The sequence below is a fragment of the Pseudorasbora parva genome, chromosome 18 (assembly GCF_024679245.1).
Source record: "Pseudorasbora parva isolate DD20220531a chromosome 18, ASM2467924v1, whole genome shotgun sequence".
Classification (NCBI taxonomy): Eukaryota; Metazoa; Chordata; class Actinopteri; order Cypriniformes; family Gobionidae; genus Pseudorasbora; species Pseudorasbora parva.
The window spans coordinates 4469172-4488307 of NC_090189.1; the positions used below are offsets into that span (position 1 = coordinate 4469172).

Below are 19136 nucleotides of genomic sequence, written 5' to 3' on the forward strand. Positions count from 1 at the left end.
TAAATGGATGCAGGACATTAGATGTCTAGTAATAATGTTAAAGGAGCATGTGACTAAGTTTTTCTGTGTGACTGGGATTGAGAGATAATGTAAAATTATATTTTGGTTTCTGTAGAGCAGTAGAGATAAGACTGAAACAATAATGATCACATGGTGCATCAGCAGCCTGACTTTTTTTTTTTGGTAAAGAATAATGCGACAAGTTAAAACAAGAGAGAAATAGCCCTAAAGATTAATGTTGTGAAAATAAAACTTCTGACAGAATTTATTTTACCTGAAGGCAAATTAAATACATTGAATGATTTTCAAAATACAGATTGTTTTAAAACAGTTTTTAAAAAAATTGATGATGACTACAAATTTTTAATACTTTATAAAGTAATATGGGAGATTATGAAAATGTAAAAAAAAAAGTGTAAGTTCTTGGGGAAATTATAACAACTTTGGTGTGAGTGGCAAAGGAAGGCTAGTGAGGATTTGATGAGAAGTATCACTGCCAGATGACATAAATCAACAGGGTTAAGATTTTGGTCATTTGGAGCTTACGCCTAAAGAGTTTTAATGGACAAGACATTGAAAGAAAAATGTTACTTTAAAGGAAACCCTAATGAATGGATTTTGAATGGTTTACTAAATAACATGGGTTTGAAAAGTTATTTTGAAAAATAATTGGTATTGAGTATGATTAAGCACAATGTCACAAGATAAAGATCTGAACAAGCTGGTTGAATGTAATACAAATGGATAATTATGTCATTTTGATGAAGTTTTCAACATTAACAATTTTATGGTTATGTTAATTTAAGTTAAAAATGATGTGGGCTATCATGAGTGAAAACTGGATTTGATGGAAAAAGCAAGTGTAACAAAAAGGTTTGAGTATGTAGAAACCTATGGAAAAGAAAAAGATGAGTTATGAAAATGGGTTTAACAAGAAGGTTCTTGAGTAAAATCAGGGAAAAGCGATTGAAATGGATGTTATGAACATGTTTGAGAGAGAAATGAATAGAATGTGAAATTAAGATGGTACATGTATGTAGACTGTAAACTGAAGGATGTTTTATGCAGAGACTGAATGTAATTGGATGGATTATTATGCCTATTTATTTTGTTTATTTTTATTTCAGACCACTATTGTTTTGAAGATGAAGAAGGTCTGTGTTTGAAAGAAGTGTATTTAAAATCCCTATTTTTAGATGAGATATCTTGGTATTTATAATGGGGTGGTATTTAACATGGGGTGCTAATGTAGTATGTCCTCTTGAGGATGAATATGTGCTTATTGTAATCAATCAAGCCATTGATAAAACCAAATTAGATGAGATTAATAATGGTTGAAGTTAAATCCCTGAGGGGAAAAGAGAATTTCTGTTTTTCAAAGATTATAAACTAAAAAGTGGGGGGATGGAACATTATGAAGCGGTCTAAATTGGTAGACCAACTTTAGGGGGTCATTGGGACCCCAAAATTGGCCTTTAGGAGGGAGTGAAGGGGGGATTTTGAAATCCACTGCCGCTTCAATATACCTGTATATATTCATATCCTAATTAACTTTATAATCACAACTTTAATCAATATTACCTATATTATTATAATGATTCTATCCAGTTATGATTTTGCTTTGTTTCTTGTTTTCTAAAGTGTGTATTTGGTCTCTGAGGAGTGTCTGAGGGTCTGGCCTAGAGATGTGTGATGTGTCACTAAACACTGGCAACAAGGTCGTGTGTTTGGATTTGAGGTATCACACACCCCTAACATGTAACATGGAGTGCAACAGCGTTTGCTCACTTAGCCCGGCTTCCAGATATGAAATATGGATTTGTCTTTCATTTAATTTATTATGTTTTATTCCTTTTATATTTCCTTTTACTGAAACACTAAAGACTCAAGATGAATATTGCCTGTACTATTGTGTGTCCCTCACTAAAAGAAAGCACATGTTATCAGTCTGTTTTGGTAAGAACTGGTTAGAACTGGAGCTTAATCAGCTCCAACCTTGGAGAGACTGTGTATCTGTGTATGTGCGCAATATTCTGTGTTACAGATCAGAATGGTGTTCAATGGGCACCCTAAGAGATGGGTGGACTTGTTGTTCTGGACAAGCTGGCGCCTGCTCCAGATCTGGAAGATCACTACGGGCCTAATTCTGGGTGAAAGCATCAACAAGTGACACGTCAGTGGAAACGTGCATCAGATTAACTGACTCGAGTGGAAATTTACCATGACTGTGCATTGTCTCTGAGCCAATCAGAACCATCCACATCGCAGTAATGACGTGGATAAGACCTTGAAAACGGTATAACTGTTGGGACAATTGTATGTAGGATAGGGCGAGGCAACGAGACGGTGAGAGAGGGAGCGCGGCCTACGAACTCCTTGTGAGACTTGAAGCTGGCTTCTGCTTTTGAAACTGCAAACTATTCTTAAGTAAATTTTTCTTTTATTTAATTGCAATCCTGACTCTGTCTTCATTTCTTCACTACTGGTCCTGGGTCATAAGCTGTTAACCCCTAACAACTTCGTGAAGTGGACAAGGGAAGTTTATATGGACAGACCCTTGCTCCCTCGATTATGACTGAGTGACCGAGTCTACTTCAGGCAGCTTCATATACCACAATGCAACGTGATTGTGACGTTACCACATATTGCGTTTAATTTACCCCACCACAAACAACTCTATGATATTTTAAAAAACATTTAAAACAACCCAAACACATCCATATACACATAGAATGCTGCATTAAACAATTTCGTAAAGAAAAATAATAAATAATAAATCAACTCCAAAGTGGATTCCAAGTGATCAAGGGCTTAGGGTGTTCCAGTTCAGTCCAGTGCAAAGTTTCCGCCAGTAGTGGGCACTCATGCAACGTAAGCAATGACGCACATCCGAGTGAACGAGACGGAGAGAAGTTAGCGAGTGAAGGGCATATTACAAATTAACTGGAACGCAGCCCAAGTTTGAGTGCAGCCTCTATCTTACTCTACTACTTCCTCATCTTTTAACCACACCAAGGGAGCAAACTAGGACCTCCTGGGGGTGAGGAGGAAAACTACAACCACTAGAACCTTGTACAGTTCATGACACTGTTTCAATATCGCAATAGGCCCCAGGTTACTGATTTTGGACTAATGCCTTTGCTCTGGAACTGGGACTGTGATCTCCCTCTGGTTTTGACCCCTGTCTGGCCCATCTTCCTTATCTTTCCTTCGAGATTGTTGCGGTCCTTTTCGCCTCGTCTGTTGCTTGTTGCTGATTCAAACCAAGATTCAAATCAAGATGGTGTTTAATCTTAAATTTGGTAAGATTTAAAAGAAGACTTAAACAAAATTTAAGTTACAATAATATGTGAACGAATTTATAACTGAACAGATTGACCAGATTAATTCTGTTTTAAGGAAAATAATTTTGTATTTGTCAGTTTTGTTGGAAGTCACCATGATGGAGAGAAGACTGTGACCAGTAGTCAAAGCAGTTATTAATAGTTTTGAAGTATTAATAATAATCATAATAATCAGTCATGAGATCCTTCACTGTTGTGGTATTTAAATTTTTTAATTTTTTGTTTTGTGCACAAAACGTTTAAATCTATATGACATGAGACACACAGACATCAAGAATCTGCGTTTGAATCTGTACAATGGAGACAAAAAAATTCAGATAAACAGATCAACTCTATCAACATAAAACAAGCTTCAAAAACATTAGAACAAAAAAGCAAATGTAAAAGCAAATAGTAAGAATCAAAGAAAATTAGCCACAATGCATGCTGGGACCCATGGGGAAGTTTTGATTGGTAGTACCCAGCATGGTGTACTGAACTTCTGGTGTACCCAGTTTAGTGAACTTAACAATTTTAGGGTGCGTTCACACTTGTAGTTCGGTTAGTTTGGTTCGTTTGGTCCGGACCAAAAAACAAAAGCAAAACAAATAGTCCTGGTCCGCTTAGCGTTCACACTGCCATTTTTAACAGCGAACCTAAAGTTACCGAACCAAAGGCATAGGGAGACGGTAACAACCTGATTGGTCGGTTTATATGACGTAGGAGCTGCTTATCGAACATTCAAAACAATGCTGTGTGCGGATTACACGCGCGGGCATTTTATGCGTGTACATGTGGCATTATTTTTTACCAGAGAACTCATGAAGAGCTCATGAAATGTTCAAAACATTCAAAACAACGCTGTGTGCTGGATTAAATGCAATCATTTTATGCGTGTACATGTGGCATTATTTTTACCCGCTGAGAACTCATGAAGAGCTCCTAAAATGTTCAAAACATTCAAAACAGCAGCAGTATTTCCTCCGTTGTGCAGAAAAGAGACGGCCGTTCTGTCGTCTGTACCTGATAATAATGGGCAGCACAGGAACTTTGATGAGAAGAGCCAGGTTTGCTTTTTGTGTGTTTTTTCTAGCATTTTCGAAAAATGCACGTCTGACCAAATATTTATTAGACACTTCCTCGTTGCTCCACGTTTGCCCTCTAACGTTAAAGTTACTCATTTTGGATACACCGATCTTTCCGCATCGTCAAATCAGCTGACTATGCGTCGCATCTTGTGACATTATACGTCCGTTTTTTGGTTCGTTTACATGTCTTTGGTCCGTGTTGCGTTCATATATCAATCGAACCGCACCAGAGTTCGTTTGGAAGCGGACCGAGACCCGTCTTTAGAGCGCTCTCGGTCCGCTTGTTTGGTGCGAACCAGGGTTCGGATGGCAGCGTTCACATATGTTCAAATGAACCGCACTAACCAAGCAACCGCACCAGGGTTCGTTTTAATCGAACCAAACATGACAAGTGAACACACCCTTAGTTAACGTGAACGTGAAGCACCAAGTTAAAGGGTTAGTTCACCCAAAAATGAAAATTATTTCATTAATTACTCACCCTCATGTCGTTGGACACCTGTAACACCTTCGTTCATCTTCAGAACACAAATGAAGATATTTTTGTTGAAAGCTGAGAAAGGCTTCAGAGAGGCCTCCATTGGGATTCAGTACATTCCCACTCACAAGACCCATAAAGGCCCTAAAGACGTCGTTACAAAGTCCATCTCACTACAGTGGCTGTACAATAATTGTACCAAGCGGCGAGAACAGTTTTTGTGCGCAAAAAAAAAATCAAAATAATGACTTTATCTGCCAAGATATTGTCTTCCGTGTAGGTCTCGGACGTGAACTCGCGCGATAGCGGCGCTCCTCCTCTTCCGGGTCATGTATTCGCTATGATTCGAACGGCTGAGCTGCGTCATATTCTCGCGCATGCGTCGAGTTCACGTCAATAATTTGGTGGATTATATCGTTCTTTTGATTTTTGTGCGCACTAACTATTTTCGTCGCATTGTAAAATGATTGTACAGCCCCTGTAGTGAGATGGACTTTGTAACGAAGTCTTTAGTGCCTTTTATGGGTCTTGTAAGCGGGTCAGTGGGAATATACTGAATCCCAATGGAGGCCTTTTTGAAGCCTTTCTCAGCCATCAGCTTTCAACAAAAATATCTTCATTTGTGTTCTGAAGATGAACGAAGGTGTTACAGGTGTCCAACGACATGAGGGTTAGAAATTAATGAAATACTTTTCATTTTTGGGTGAACTAACCCTTTAAGTCAACTTATATACAAGTTTTGGGAGACTCCATTACTCAGTTGAATTGAGGGAACGAGTTTACTCAAATCAGTTGATTTAAATGAGCTTTTTCAGTGTTGAATTTGTAACAAATATAAAAGATTCAGGCTAGCTCAGATATTTTGGCTGCTGCAATTAAAAACGCTCTGCTTATATGACAAATTTATTTAGTAATACACTGTAAAAAAATTGTTATTTTTTGTTGGTTTTTACTTAAAAAAGTAAGTAACCTGGTTGCCTTAAAATTTTGAGTTTATTGAAATTAAAAATTTGAGTTGATACAATGAAGGAAGTTTGTTTAATAAATAGAAACTCAAAATATTTTTGTATCTGAACCACATAAAACATTTGATAAATCATGAAAATAGCACTATTTGGCATGTTTCACTGCGTCATCAGAAATAAAACACAAAATATTTTAATGATATTTTAATAAAGGTTGTCAAATCTCAAAAAATGTTCATTGTATTAACTCAAAATTTTAATTTCAATGAACTCAAATTTTTATGGCAACCAGGTTACTTTTTTGCTAAATATTTTTTAAAGTGTAGAGGAAAACAGAGTAATGAAACAAATATTTTTTATGTACACTTGTCCAGACTTGGAAATCACTCAAATTCAATATATTTCCATATTGAGTAACCATGAAAAAATCAAACTATATTATGGATGAAAGTTATGGCTCAGGACATGAACTTTGATCACTTAAGCCCTATTCAGACGGTAATTGTTACTCATGTGGACATCCGTAAAAATAAAATTTGCATGCCACCTCAGTGATGAACCTTGTGCAAACGGATGGCGATTTATTCGCGCACCTGGGAACACTGCTCACGTGCTCAGTCAAATGATTGTCTGCTGTAAAAATGTCATATGCCTTAATAATAAAATCATATTTAATTCAATAATAGAAAATTGTTATTTACATTTTTATGCAGGTGGTGGGAGAAAAACACTGACATTCTGGATTCAGAATAAAATTACAGTCTAGCCCCTGTAAATGATGAAAATATCTTAAGACCCCACGAGAAACAATTACCGTCGGAATAGGGCTTTTGACGCCTTCAGGCAACACTTTTTCTCAGGAGTCCGTAGATTAGAGGAGATGTTGAAACACTTTTCACAGTGTGAGCACATGTACGGTTTCTCTCCAGTGTGAATTCTCTGGTGTCTTTGTAAATCACTAGATGTAATGAAGGTCTTCTCACAGTCAAAGCACAGATAGGGTCTCACACCAGTATGGACACTCTCATGCACTTTTAAAGAGTTCAGATGTGAAAAACTCTTTCCACAAAAAGAACAAACGTGAGGCTTCACAACAGCATGAATTATAAGGTGTCTTCTTAAGTTTGATGCCACAGTAAATGTTTTCTCACACTGATCACAGCTGAATGATCTCACTCCAGAGTGACAGCGCAGATGATCATTGAGAGAGCTTTTCCTAGTGAAACTCTTTCCACACAGAGTGCAAGTGAACAGCTTTTCTCCAGCGTGAATCCTCATGTGATTCTTAAGGCTTGATTTATAGATGAAACTACTTCCACACTGAGAGCAGATGAAAGCTCCTTTGAATCCAGATTTTCCAGCTTGTTTTTGTGTAAAATTCTCATCAGTTTTTGAAATGACTGCATCTCCATTTTTGTAATGAGGTTCATCTTCATTTGCTTCCATCAAGACTAAAAACAACATATTCAATTAAATTAAAAAAGGACAAATGAGAAACCAAGTTCATTCTTAATTTAGAACAAATCTAGTTTACTACTGAGTCTACTTTGTCTGGCTATCACCAGACCAATCTCAGTTTAAGATTAAACATTGGTCTGAGGGGTCTGCTCTGTATTTTCTACTGCACAAGAGGCGTGATCAATGAGCATAATTTGAATTACTCAATTGCAATAGGATATTCCTTCAACCAATCAGACCACAAGAGGCATGATCAACGGGCAACAATCCATCGTTTCTCTATCCGTTATCGCGTTAAACCCACCAACCTGCTTTTTAAGGCTTTAAATCAAGGTGGATAAGCCAGTCTGTGATTGGTTCCTGCAAAAGTGTAACAGAAGCAGTAGAAAGTTATGTATGGGTTTCCAGACTGAGTTGCTGGGCAAAATCAAATCGCCGGCAGATCAGGCTGTGTTTACCCAGTCTAGAGTCTACTACAGTTTTAGATGTATTGTAATATGTCAGTTTTCATCTTAATGTTTCTTATTTGAAGACAATGAAGGAAAACACCAACCTATTTGTTCCTCTGTCTCTTCATCTTTTATTCTGCAGGGTTCTTCCTTGAACTCCATCTTTACAATAGTATGTCTGTAGTTTCTCCTGGAGTAATTCCTCCTGCTTGCTTCTTCTTCTCCTGTGGGAAGATGGGAATATTCCCAGCATTTAAACTCTCATGAACGGCTGTGGGAGCGGCTTCACTGACTGAAGGTGTGAATTGTGGTCGCTGTTGCTCATTTAGCAGATGATCATCACACTTACAGTCACTCTCAATTATCCAGGTGCAAATGTTTGCTCAAGTAGTCATTTAGAAACAATTACCTTTGGGCTGTCCCACTAAAGTGTTAAGTCCTGGTGTCTCTACAGAAGACATGAAATCGTTTCGTAACAGTTCAATCATATTCTGATTTAAAACCTCATAACATTTTCCTGAAATTTAGATTTTAATGATAATTTAAAAATATTATTATATTTCTGTCAGGGATCAGCCAGGCTCCACCTTCACCCAATCACAACGTTCCATGTCACCCAAATTCAAAGACTTTTCTCATATATTTACGAAAGTTTCAGGAATAAGGCCCATTGTCTGGTCTTGTTTTTTCACTCGCTAATGCTTAACTTCTTCACGCAAAGATTACCTACCTCTGTTGGAGAATTACATTGGTTATATAAAATAGAAGTAGGTTGTGTGTCAATAAAATAATGACGTATCCTTCTGTAAGAAGAGGGCCCTGAAATAACATGGAAAACTACTGGAAGATTACATCACTAGATATATGGGCATGAATGTGAGGCGCTAGGAGACCAGTAGAGTGCTAAGAGGATGGTGCATAAGATGTAATGAGACTGATGGAGCACTAAGAGAATGATACATAAGATATTTTGTTAAAAAGAGACGCTCTGGGGATTTTTCAAAACTCTTGTGATGATAAATCGACTTACAATAGGTTGAATGACACGTCTGCCATAGCTTGATGGGGTCTGTATCGTTTTTAATCATACTTTTAAACTTTGAGTTTTGGGTAGTAACCCGAGAACAAAAAGAACTACAAAATTCGACTGCTTTACGGCATATACGTCACTTCCACCAACACACACACTTCCTTACATTCGGACGTGCGAGCCCAACTTTGTTCGTCGGATAATATAGTCATGTCCGAAGCAGCAGAGACAAATAAGAAAGAAAAGGTTTTGTTGGAGGAAAGCAATAAGAGGAAAGGAAAAAGTGATGTGATTAAAGGCAGGACGAGGATCAACATGTGACCAGCGTTTGCTCGTTGGCGTGAGCTCATTGAACATTGAACTGAAGTATCATATAGATTCTGTAAAACGGTAACCAATAGACTACTATAATGACACTGGCTTGTAAACGTGAGCATCGCGATTATTTGGCGTTTGAAAAAAATAAAACCCATGAAATGATATTCATATGACATGCTGAAGCATATGCCACTGACTGTAACGTTACCTGGGATGAAGACATTTCACACGCGACGCCAGAAGAACACCTGCATGTGAACTCCTCCTGCAGTGTTCAGGGGAACTGTCAGTGCTGCACCGACCCGCGGGTCCCGCTTTTATGAAGTTATTTGGCCCGCCCCGCACCACTGTATATATTTTTACAATCCGCCACGCACCCGCGACCATTAAAGGGTTACTTCAGCGATTAGCATATGGCTTTGTATCAGTAGAAACCCTGGAATATTTTCAAATTATTGTGCTTTCCCCCCTCATATCTCCCTGAGACAAGAGATTTATGCATTTTATTTCTGGAAAAATTCCTCCTATGATGCAAATTGACGATTTTTGCATCATAGGAGGAATGTTTGCCCAAAGGCTAAAGACTACAGCCAGCAGAGGGAGCCATTACCGCATGTTTTGAACTCACTCATGGGGGATGGGAGATTACACTCAGCTTGCAGGGAGAGCTCAGCTCAGCTGCAGGCACTCATTTAAACGGAGCTATGGTGAGCAATGTAAGTCTTTTAACTTGTCAAATTAATTTCTATGAAAGTTAAGCTTGCAAAGGCATGAACTGAAACGCGCCAGACTGAACTCGCGTTGTGAATGTATGCCGCGAGTGTAGTCGCGATTACCTCAGCTCTCATCACTCCTGCGGTTAGTGCTCAGTGCTGTCTGTGAGACTCGCGCGGTGACTCGCTCATTATATTGAACAGGCACGTTCAGTTTTTAATTGTAGTGTCTTCTCTAACTCAGTCGCACTAATCAAGTTGGTGGCGTTGGGAATGGCCTCACAGGGCAGCGATGCATTCTGGGAATTGTAGTCTTTCATCCTCATGGGACAAAAATGCATTTTCTGTCTTTTCTCAGTCTAGAAGACACCAAATTCAAAAATAATTTCACATTTCTACTGCATTGATGAGCCAGTTTAAATACAGATTCATCTTCCCAGTGCTGAAGTACCCCTTTAAATAGACATACGGGGTCCGCGGGTTATGAGACGACCCGCGCATCACTAGTTCAGGGCTATCAGGGTTGTCATGTCAACAAATGCCCGCGCGATGGCATCCCCTGTTGTAGGATGACAGATCTTATGACAGTAGTTGAGGACATTATATTTTCCCAACTGTAGGGGGACCCTGAGAGCAAAAGTTACCTAGTGCTGCTTTAAATGTTGTGAAATCACAAGGTGGAGCTAGAAAAGAAAAGATGTTTGGAAACCATACCATTGGATGAAGGAGATAAAAAAACAGAATAAATTATTTTTATATGGAGTTTTAATATGGAAAATTCAGATGATCAACTAGCATCTCAATTTTTTTATTCTGACAATAAAGTTTATCTTCTGAGAACCGAAACGTAAATGTAATTTGCAAATTTTTCTTCAAACGCTGAATTGGGAGAAATATTCCATAAAACCTGAATATTGTGTAACCGTGTCAGCAAGATTGCCTTTGATGCATTGTTAGTTTTTGTGCATTATCAGATTTTTATTTTTTTAAACCACCAATAATCAAGATTATATGTGTTATGGCTTCACAATCAAAAAATGTGGTTATAATGGAAGTAAATGGGGCAAAAACAGCCACGAACAGTAAATAAGAAGGAACATTTTAAAATCTGATGCTGCACAAAACCTAACAATGCATCAAAGCCAATGTTGTTGCTAATCTTTGACATTCCCAAGACTGTGATACGAGGTTAAACAAAACTCAGTCCACAATCACTTTTTCTGTTGAAAATAGTATTTATGAACTTTGCAATTTCAAGAGCAAAATCCTGAATTTGTTTTAGACGTTTAGTAGTTTTGAGCAGAACTGGGGTGGATTAAGAGATTTATGCAAAAAAATCAGAAAAAATGTTTATCTAATACATTTTTAAAGCAGTTAAATTTACTAACATAACAAAAAGGTAGTGAATTTGAACATTGCACAAAATGTATATGGCAATATGCCAAGAAATATAAAAGGTTCAGGCCAGCTCAGACCTTTTGGTTGCTTCAATAAAAATACTCTGTTTGCATGACAAATTTATTTAGGAATAGAGGAAGACAAAATAGGGAAAAAAAATTCTTTCACATATACCTGTCCAGACTTGGAAATCCACCAAATTAAATTCAATATTGTCCAGATTGAGTAGAAACCATGAGAAAAATCAAACTATATTATGGATAAAAGTTACTGATCAGAACATGAACTTTGATCACTTAGATGCCTTCAGGCAACACTTTTTCTCATGATACTGTAGACTAGATAATTGGTTGAAACTCTTCCCACATGAAGAGCACTTGTACGGCTTCTCTCCAGTATGAACTCTCTCATGAGCTTTCATGTGTCCGGTCTGAGAGAAACTCTTTCCACAGTGTGAGCACTTGAACGGTTTCTCTCCAGTGTGAACTCTCTGGTGTATCGTTAATTGGCTGGATGAACTGAAGGTCTTCCCACAGTTGAAGCACATATAAGGTCTCACACCAGTATGAATGCGCTCATGTGCTTGTAAAGAGTACAGTCTTGAAAAACTCTTACCACATAACAAACAAACATGAGGCTTCACACCAGCATGAACTTTAAGGTGTTTTGTTAAGTATGATTTAAAAACAAATGTTTTCTCACACTGATCACAGCTGAATGATCTCACTCCAGAGTGACTGCGCAGATGAAGTTTGAGATTACATTTAAATGCGAAACTCTTTCCACATTGAGAGCATGTGAATGGTTTTTCTCCAGTGTGAATCCTCATGTGTTTTTTAAGGTTTGATTTATGTGTGTAACTCTTTCCACAATCAGAGCAGGTTAGAGATCGTTTGACTCCAGATTTCCCAGCTTGTTTTTTTGTGAAAATCTCTTCAGTCTTCGAAACGACTGCATCTTCATCTTCATTTGTGAGATGAGGTTTTTGAGGATTCACTTCCATCACGTCTAAAATGAACATTACATTTCCATAATTCAATAGAATACATGATACATGAGAAACAAAAATAAGTACTGTTTGAAATCTCAAAAATATCAGTATAGTTTTAGATGTATTGTTATATGTCAGTGTTCATCTTAATGTTCCTCATCAGTCATTAAAGAGGATGAAGGAAAACACCAACCTATTTCTTCCTCTGTCTCTTCATCTTTTATTCTGCAGGGTTCTTCCTTAATCTCCATCTTTACAGTAGTATGTCTGTAGTTTCTCCTGGAGTAATTCCTCCTGTTTGCTTCTTCTTCTCCTGTGGGAAGATGGGAATATTCCCAGCATTTAAACTCTCATGAACGGCTGTGGGAGCGGCTTCACTGACTGAAGGTGTGACTTGTGGTCGCTGTTGCTCATTTAGCAGATGATCATCACACTTACAATCACTCTCAATTATTCAGGTGCAAATGTTTGCTCAAGTAGTCATTTAAACACTATTAATGACTTCCAAGTCACCTGGTTGATTTTTGAGTTTCTCTATCATGAGTTATAGTTTGTCATTGATTGATTAAAAAAGATTGTAAACTAAGTTGATCCATAGATGGCCGTACAAAAAATAAATAGACTTCAAGTTAATTTTATGATGTATACTTGGGTATTTTCAAGCACATTTACGAGGTCAGGCACTGATGTTGGACTAGAAAGCCTGGCACGCAGTCTCTACTCTTCATCCCAAAGATGTTCTATCAGGTTAAGGTCAGGACTCTGAACAGGCCAGTCGAGTTTCTCCACACCAAACTCGCTTGTCTCTGTCTTTTTGGACCAATGCTTTGTGCACTTGTGTGCAGACATGTTGGAACAGGAAGGGTCCATCGCCAAACTCTTCCCACAAAGTTGGGAGCATGACATTTTGTCAAAAATGTCTTGGTATGCTGAAGCATTTCCAGAACTCCAGAGAACACATCTCACTGCTCTAGAGTCCAGTTGCGGTGTTATACGCTTTACATTGCACATGGTGATGTAAGGCTTGGATGAGCTGCTCGGCCATGGAAACCTCCATTAAGCTCTCCTCATACTGATCTTGAGCTAATCTGAAGGCCATGGGAAAGTTTGGAGGTCTGTAGCTATTGACTCTGCAGAAAGTTGGTTACTTTTGCACACTGTGCACTGACCCTACTCTGTGATTTTTCATGGGTTACTGTTGTTCCCAATTGCTACCACATTGTTATAACACCACTAACAGTTGACCGTGGAATATTTGGTAGTTAAGAAAATTTCACGAATGGACTTCCCCTTTTTATCACGCTACCACACTAAAGTTTTTTTTTTTTTTACTTTTGGCAATATAGTGTATATATTTACATTACTTAACCCTTCCCCACAGCACAGACCTTTTGGCTGCTGCAATAATGAACACTCGGCTTATATGACACATTTATTTAGGGACTAGAGGAAAACAAAATAGGGAAACTTTTTATTATATAGGTAGGGATTTTTACATATAGTCTTGTCCAGACTTGGAATTCACTAAAATCAAATTCAATATTGTTCATATTGAGTGTGGTCATGCTTTATTTAAAATATGAGGCTGTTATGTCCAAAACTGTGAATTTTATGAAACATTTTCTAAGACCATGTCTGGATTTTTTTCAGAAACGTTTTTTTTTTTTAACGCTTCCCACTAGATGTCGTAAAATATATGTTTTTTTGGCAGGGTTTCCTGTTGAAACGTGCATTTCCGGGGCTAATGCTGCCTTCACGTCCTATCGGAAGTTTCCTATACTTTCCCTTTCGGAAGTCGTGATTACTATTCTGGAATGATGCTCAACTACATGTGATTTTCGTTGTGCTTAAAATACACAATATGCTTCAAATGGTTATTAATTTATGTAAATATGTACTACTTTAACGACAAAACAAGACATTGAAACCATAACCATTGCGGAAAAAAACAAATAAAACCCTTGCCACAACAGAAATTCGTCTCCCATCCGCCATTTTTAACGCTTATGCCACGACCATCTCAGGAACTTGTGTATCAATATTATTTCCGAACTTCCCAGTGGTAAACACGAAATCAAGGGCGTTTATGTGCTATTTTTAGCTCGGTATTTGCCATAATCCCGATAGCACGTGAAGGCGGCATAAATATCACATAATTGGGGTCACTTCAAGCTGAAGACATGAAAAACAGTCCGCGGCAACAGTGTTAAAGTAGCCGTACATAAAGAGTTGCAGGACTTTTTTGCCGGAAAATTCAAACGGTTGTGGTGGTGCTCCCGAGAGCATCTGTTTCACGAAGGCAGAATAATAATAAAAGAGCCGTTTTGTACTGTAATGTCAATGTGTAATACACAGAAAACTATAGATTTAAATAGCCAGGTCTATACTCTCACATTTATAATCAAACTATCATAACAGTGTGATTTGAATTACCTCAGATCTGTTGACATGCCGCTCGTGAGCTGGCGTAAACACGTCCACATCGCTATGATCAAAAGCTTTAAGGAGGAGGAAGATTAGGGTGTCCTAGGGCCAGATGGAGATGATTGCCGGGCCACCAAATGAACAACAGCCCTGGTTTAACTCCATCAATTTTTTAATTCAAACTAAAGTACTTTTAATGAATGAGTCATATATATTAGTTTTATTCCTTTTTATTTCTTTGCAATTAGTGCAAAACAAAACATTGAAGAAAATGTCATTATTAATAAAGCCAATTCCATTTCAATTCAATTTCTCGTTTTCCAGAAGATCTGCATTGGTTTCTATGGCAATGGCGTAGCGCTGGAAGTTACAATAGAAGACGCAACATGGAAGGGTTTGCAATAGAGATGTTGTCTTATTTACAACTTGACAATGTGTAGCCAATGCGCTGGAGTACTATAGCTTTATACCTTTAATCTGAGCTGTCCTCTCCGTTGGTTTTAAAACATGTCTCCGTAATATTGCCGTTTTCTGCGGGCCCAGCACTTTGCAACAACACAACCTCTTTTCTGAAGTGACTTTAAGCATGTTTCCTATTACTGTATCTGACATTTACATTTTACGTGGTGTGAGAATGTCATTCAAGCTATGGCTTTATCTGAGTATCAATTTATTTACTTGAGTTTCTGGATTTGAATATAAACTTTGTTCATTTAAATGACTTTAGGCACTGCTTTTTCATATGAGTCTGTAGATTAGATAACTGAGAGAAACTCTTTCCACAGTGTGAGCACTTGTACGGTTTCTCTCGAGTGTGAACTCTCTGATGTGCTTTTAAGTGGCTCGGTGTACTGAAGGTCTTCCCACAGTCAAAGCACAGATAAGGTCTCACACCAGTATGAATACGATCATGCTCTCTTAGATACTTCAGTAGTGAAAAACGCTTTCCACAGAAAGAACAGAAGTGAGGCTTCACAGCAACATGAGTTTTAATGTGTGCTCTTAAATTTGATGAATAAACAAATGTTTTCTCACACTGATCGCAGCTGAATGATCTCACTCCAGAGTGAGAAGACATATGGTGTTTGAGAAAGTTGTTGCATGTGAAACTCTTTTCACACTGAGGACATGTGAACGTTTTTTCTCCAGTGTGAATTCTCATGTGCACATTTAGGTGTCCTTTATGTAAGAATCCGTTTCCACACTCAGTACAGGTGAATGGTCTTTTCCCAGTATGAATTATCATGTGTCTTTCAAAGTATGATTTGTATATGAAACTCTTCCCACACTCGGTGCAGCTGAAAAACCCTTTGACTCCAGATTTTCCAGCTGCTTTTTGTGTGAAATTCTCTTCAGTCTTTGAAACAACTGCATCTCCATCTTCATTTTTGAAACAACAAGGTTTTTTGAATCTATGTTGTTTATCTTCATTCACATCCATTAAGTCTAAAATCAATATATTAAATGATCAAGATTAATGTAAAGAACAACAAATACATGACATATATGTAAGCCTCAATTTCATCTTAAAGGGGTACTTCAGAGCTGGGGAGATTAATCTGTATTTAAACTGGGTCATTAATGTAGTAGAAATGTTTAATTATTTTTTAATTTGGTGCTTTCTAGACTGATAAAAGACAGAAAATGTATTACATGCAAAAGACAACAATTCCCAGAATGCCTTGCTGCCCTACGAGGCCACCCCCAAAGCCACCTACTGAATCACTGGATCACAATCATTTGAATATACTCCAGGGTTTCTACTGATAATCGCTGAAGTAACCCTTTAATGTTCCTCATTAAAGAGAATGAAAGAAAACACCAACCTATTTGTTCCTCTGTCTCTTCGTCTTTTATTCTGCAGGGTTCTTCCTCAAACTCCATCTTTACAACAGTATGTCTGTAGTTTCTCCTGGAGTAATTCCTCCTGCCTGCTTCTTCTTCTCCTGTGGGAAGATGGGAATATTCCCAGCATTTAAACTCTCATGAACGGCTGTGGGAGCGGCTTCACTGACTGAAGGTGTGAATTGTGGTTGCTGTTGCTCATTTAGCAGATGATCATCACACTTACAATCACTATCAAAAACTGTCACATTTCAGTTTTTAGACATTGTTCTGTTTTTGTTATGTCAAGTAGGGGTGTAACGATACACTCATGTCACGATTCAAATATGTATCTCGATACTGAACTCATGATACGATATGTATCCTGATATTTTAAGCCAAAAAACATTTTTTTAATTGTTTTGTTGTTTGTTAATGTTTAATGTTTTTTTATTTGTATTTGTTTATTATTATATATGTTTTATTATCATCAGGACCCACAAATATTCCCCCATTACATTATTATACATATTCAACAATAGTTGTATGATTCTATGTAATAAGATTATTAATGTAATAATGTAAATAACTCCGTAAACATACATTTTTCCCCCTCATGCATTACTTAAATTTGTAATGTATGCGAATCGTAACTTGCATTACGAAAGCTCTTCAGAATGACCGCTCTCAAACTGTAAACATTTAGTTCATACAAGAATTTTAATTCTGCATTTACTCTCTCTCATGCTGTTTCCGCGCGTCACGCAATCATTTGAACGTCCCGTGTTTACTACAGTATGCGCGTCGTGTTATATATATTCATCACATAAAGCCATTGTGTCTCTTCAGAAGACTTGAAGACTAAAGAAGATTTGGATTAGACACTCAGTTATTTTTACACGCCTTTATGACATTCTTTGCATCTTTTAAGTTTGAGGAATGGACTTTAAAAATGGAGGGACAGAAATCCCGCAGGTTTCAAAAAGAATATCTTCATTTGTGTTTGGAAGTTGAATAAAAAAACGACATGATGACAGCGTTTACATTTGTGGTAGCCTATATTTGTTATTTTGTGTTTGGGTGAATTATACATTATAAATAGGCCTACTACAGCAAGTTGAGGTTTGGATAAAACAACTCTATATCCCGAATCATGTAGTTTCCATCAACGGTACATATCGTCATATTTTTATATCGGGATATATCGTTAAACACCCCTAATGTCAAGGTGACCGCTTGACGCAATATAAAGTCAGTGGAGAGAGTATTGGATTGTACATCCCAAACATTTGACAACCCAAAACTTAATATATTGGCAATTTAAATAAATAAATAACTGGATAGAGCCAGAAACTCCATGAAAAGTGCTGCTTATTGGCTAAAGGCTACTTGTGTCAAGCTATCAGCGTATTTGTTTGTTAGCTTGAATGGTTTCTGTGCAGGTAAAAATTATTTAGAATTAAATAAACAAAAATATCTTTAGCTGAAATATGCATATGTGCATAATCACCTCTGTGATTGTATTTACTTTTAATAATTCTTTTAAACTTTTAATAATAGTTGAATGAATCAACACATTTTAGCTGTTTGTTATTCTTTCTAATGTTATGTCAGGGGAATGTCCTTAAACATAATCACATATCATTCCTGTTCTCTAAATGTCAAAAGATGAACTTAAACCATTACAATATTAAGTTATAATTGGTCAATTGCTTATATTTAGTTCGTTTATTATCATATTTAGAGAATTAACATTTGATAAGTTTTACAAAATAACTACTCAACACTTAATCTAATGATGATGGTAAAGGGGCGGAAAGGGGGTGATTTTATCAACAAGAGCCTTACTTAAATTATGATTATTGGTTTGTTATTAAAAACTTGGTTTACCAGGGTTCATTTGTTCATTACAACGAACTCATAATCTTCACAAATTGTAATGTGAAAAAAACAACAAAAACAACAGTCGGTTATTTTCCGAGTGATTCACTAAATGAACCGACTCGTTTGGATTTATATTTCTCCTAATTAAAGATAAATGAATGTATGTAGGCTACTCACAGTTAGCATCAGATTTAGAGCAGGATGAACGGCTTCCTTCCCTCACTCCTCTTTTTCTCTAGACTCGGGTGCTTTGGTCATTCGAGCGTCTCCACTGGCGGAATCACTATTAAACTTTTTAAAACTCATAGAAAAAGTCATGAAAAAAGAAGCTCAAGCGAGTCATTTGCTCGTGAATTAGACTACACGTTGTTTTGTTTTGGCGTTCAGCTCGCGAGGACAGGACAACTCAACAAAAGAATTTACGCGATGTTTTTTTTTTTTACCAACAATTCAGCCTTCAAAATTACATCTGGTAAATATGTGTTTATTTCAATTTGTCAATTGTGTTAGATTATATATTTTATATTATTAATAGTAATATCATCATTAGAGAGTCAGCGAAAACAAACCTGTCAATCAGTCCGTTTCTCTGGCAACCATGGAGCGACATCGTGTGATTCATAGTATGATTGCGTCACAGAGAGCACTTACAATAAAGCCTCGAACTTGCACTTTCTTCATTACAGCGAAAATCCGAGCAAAGCGAGTTTTTGAGCGACACATACCGATATTTTACAGCATAAACCGAACGATACTATCTTTAAACCCCGCAATTTCATACACACAGTCTATC

At 37.3% G+C, this 19136-nt stretch overlaps 3 protein-coding genes across 3 annotated transcripts in view; all 3 read right to left on the reverse strand.

Annotated features, from left to right (window-relative positions):
* LOC137046502 (zinc finger protein 501-like) overlaps nt 1-7966 on the reverse strand; it is a 31106-nt gene extending 23140 nt beyond the window's left edge. The window contains exon 1 of the mRNA XM_067423764.1: nt 7866-7966. The gene's annotated coding sequence lies outside the window, so the exon portion shown is untranslated. The remainder of the gene's footprint in view (nt 1-7865) is intronic.
* On the reverse strand, nt 6581-7300 carry LOC137047048 (gastrula zinc finger protein XlCGF7.1-like). Its single transcript, XM_067424584.1, has one exon. It carries the CDS (start codon nt 7298-7300, stop codon nt 6665-6667), a length of 636 nt encoding a protein of 211 aa, XP_067280685.1. The 3' UTR covers nt 6581-6664.
* Nucleotides 7967-11287: 3321 nt separating the features above from the next.
* The window catches only part of LOC137047049 (zinc finger protein 585A-like), a 66801-nt gene continuing 58952 nt past the window's right edge, over nt 11288-19136 (reverse strand). Inside the window, exons 6-9 of the mRNA XM_067424586.1 lie at nt 16462-16581; nt 15350-16081; nt 12405-12524; nt 11288-12228 (exon numbers count right to left, since the gene is read on the reverse strand). Of these exons, the coding sequence (XP_067280687.1) occupies nt 11513-12228; nt 12405-12524; nt 15350-16081; nt 16462-16581 (1688 nt within the window). The 3' untranslated portion in view covers nt 11288-11512. The remainder of the gene's footprint in view (nt 12229-12404; nt 12525-15349; nt 16082-16461; nt 16582-19136) is intronic.

Excerpts from the sequence above, each read along its gene's own strand:
- LOC137047048 (XM_067424584.1), bottom strand. The coding sequence starts at position 7,300 with ATGGAAGCAAATGAAGATGAACCTCATTACAAAAATGGAGATGCAGTC.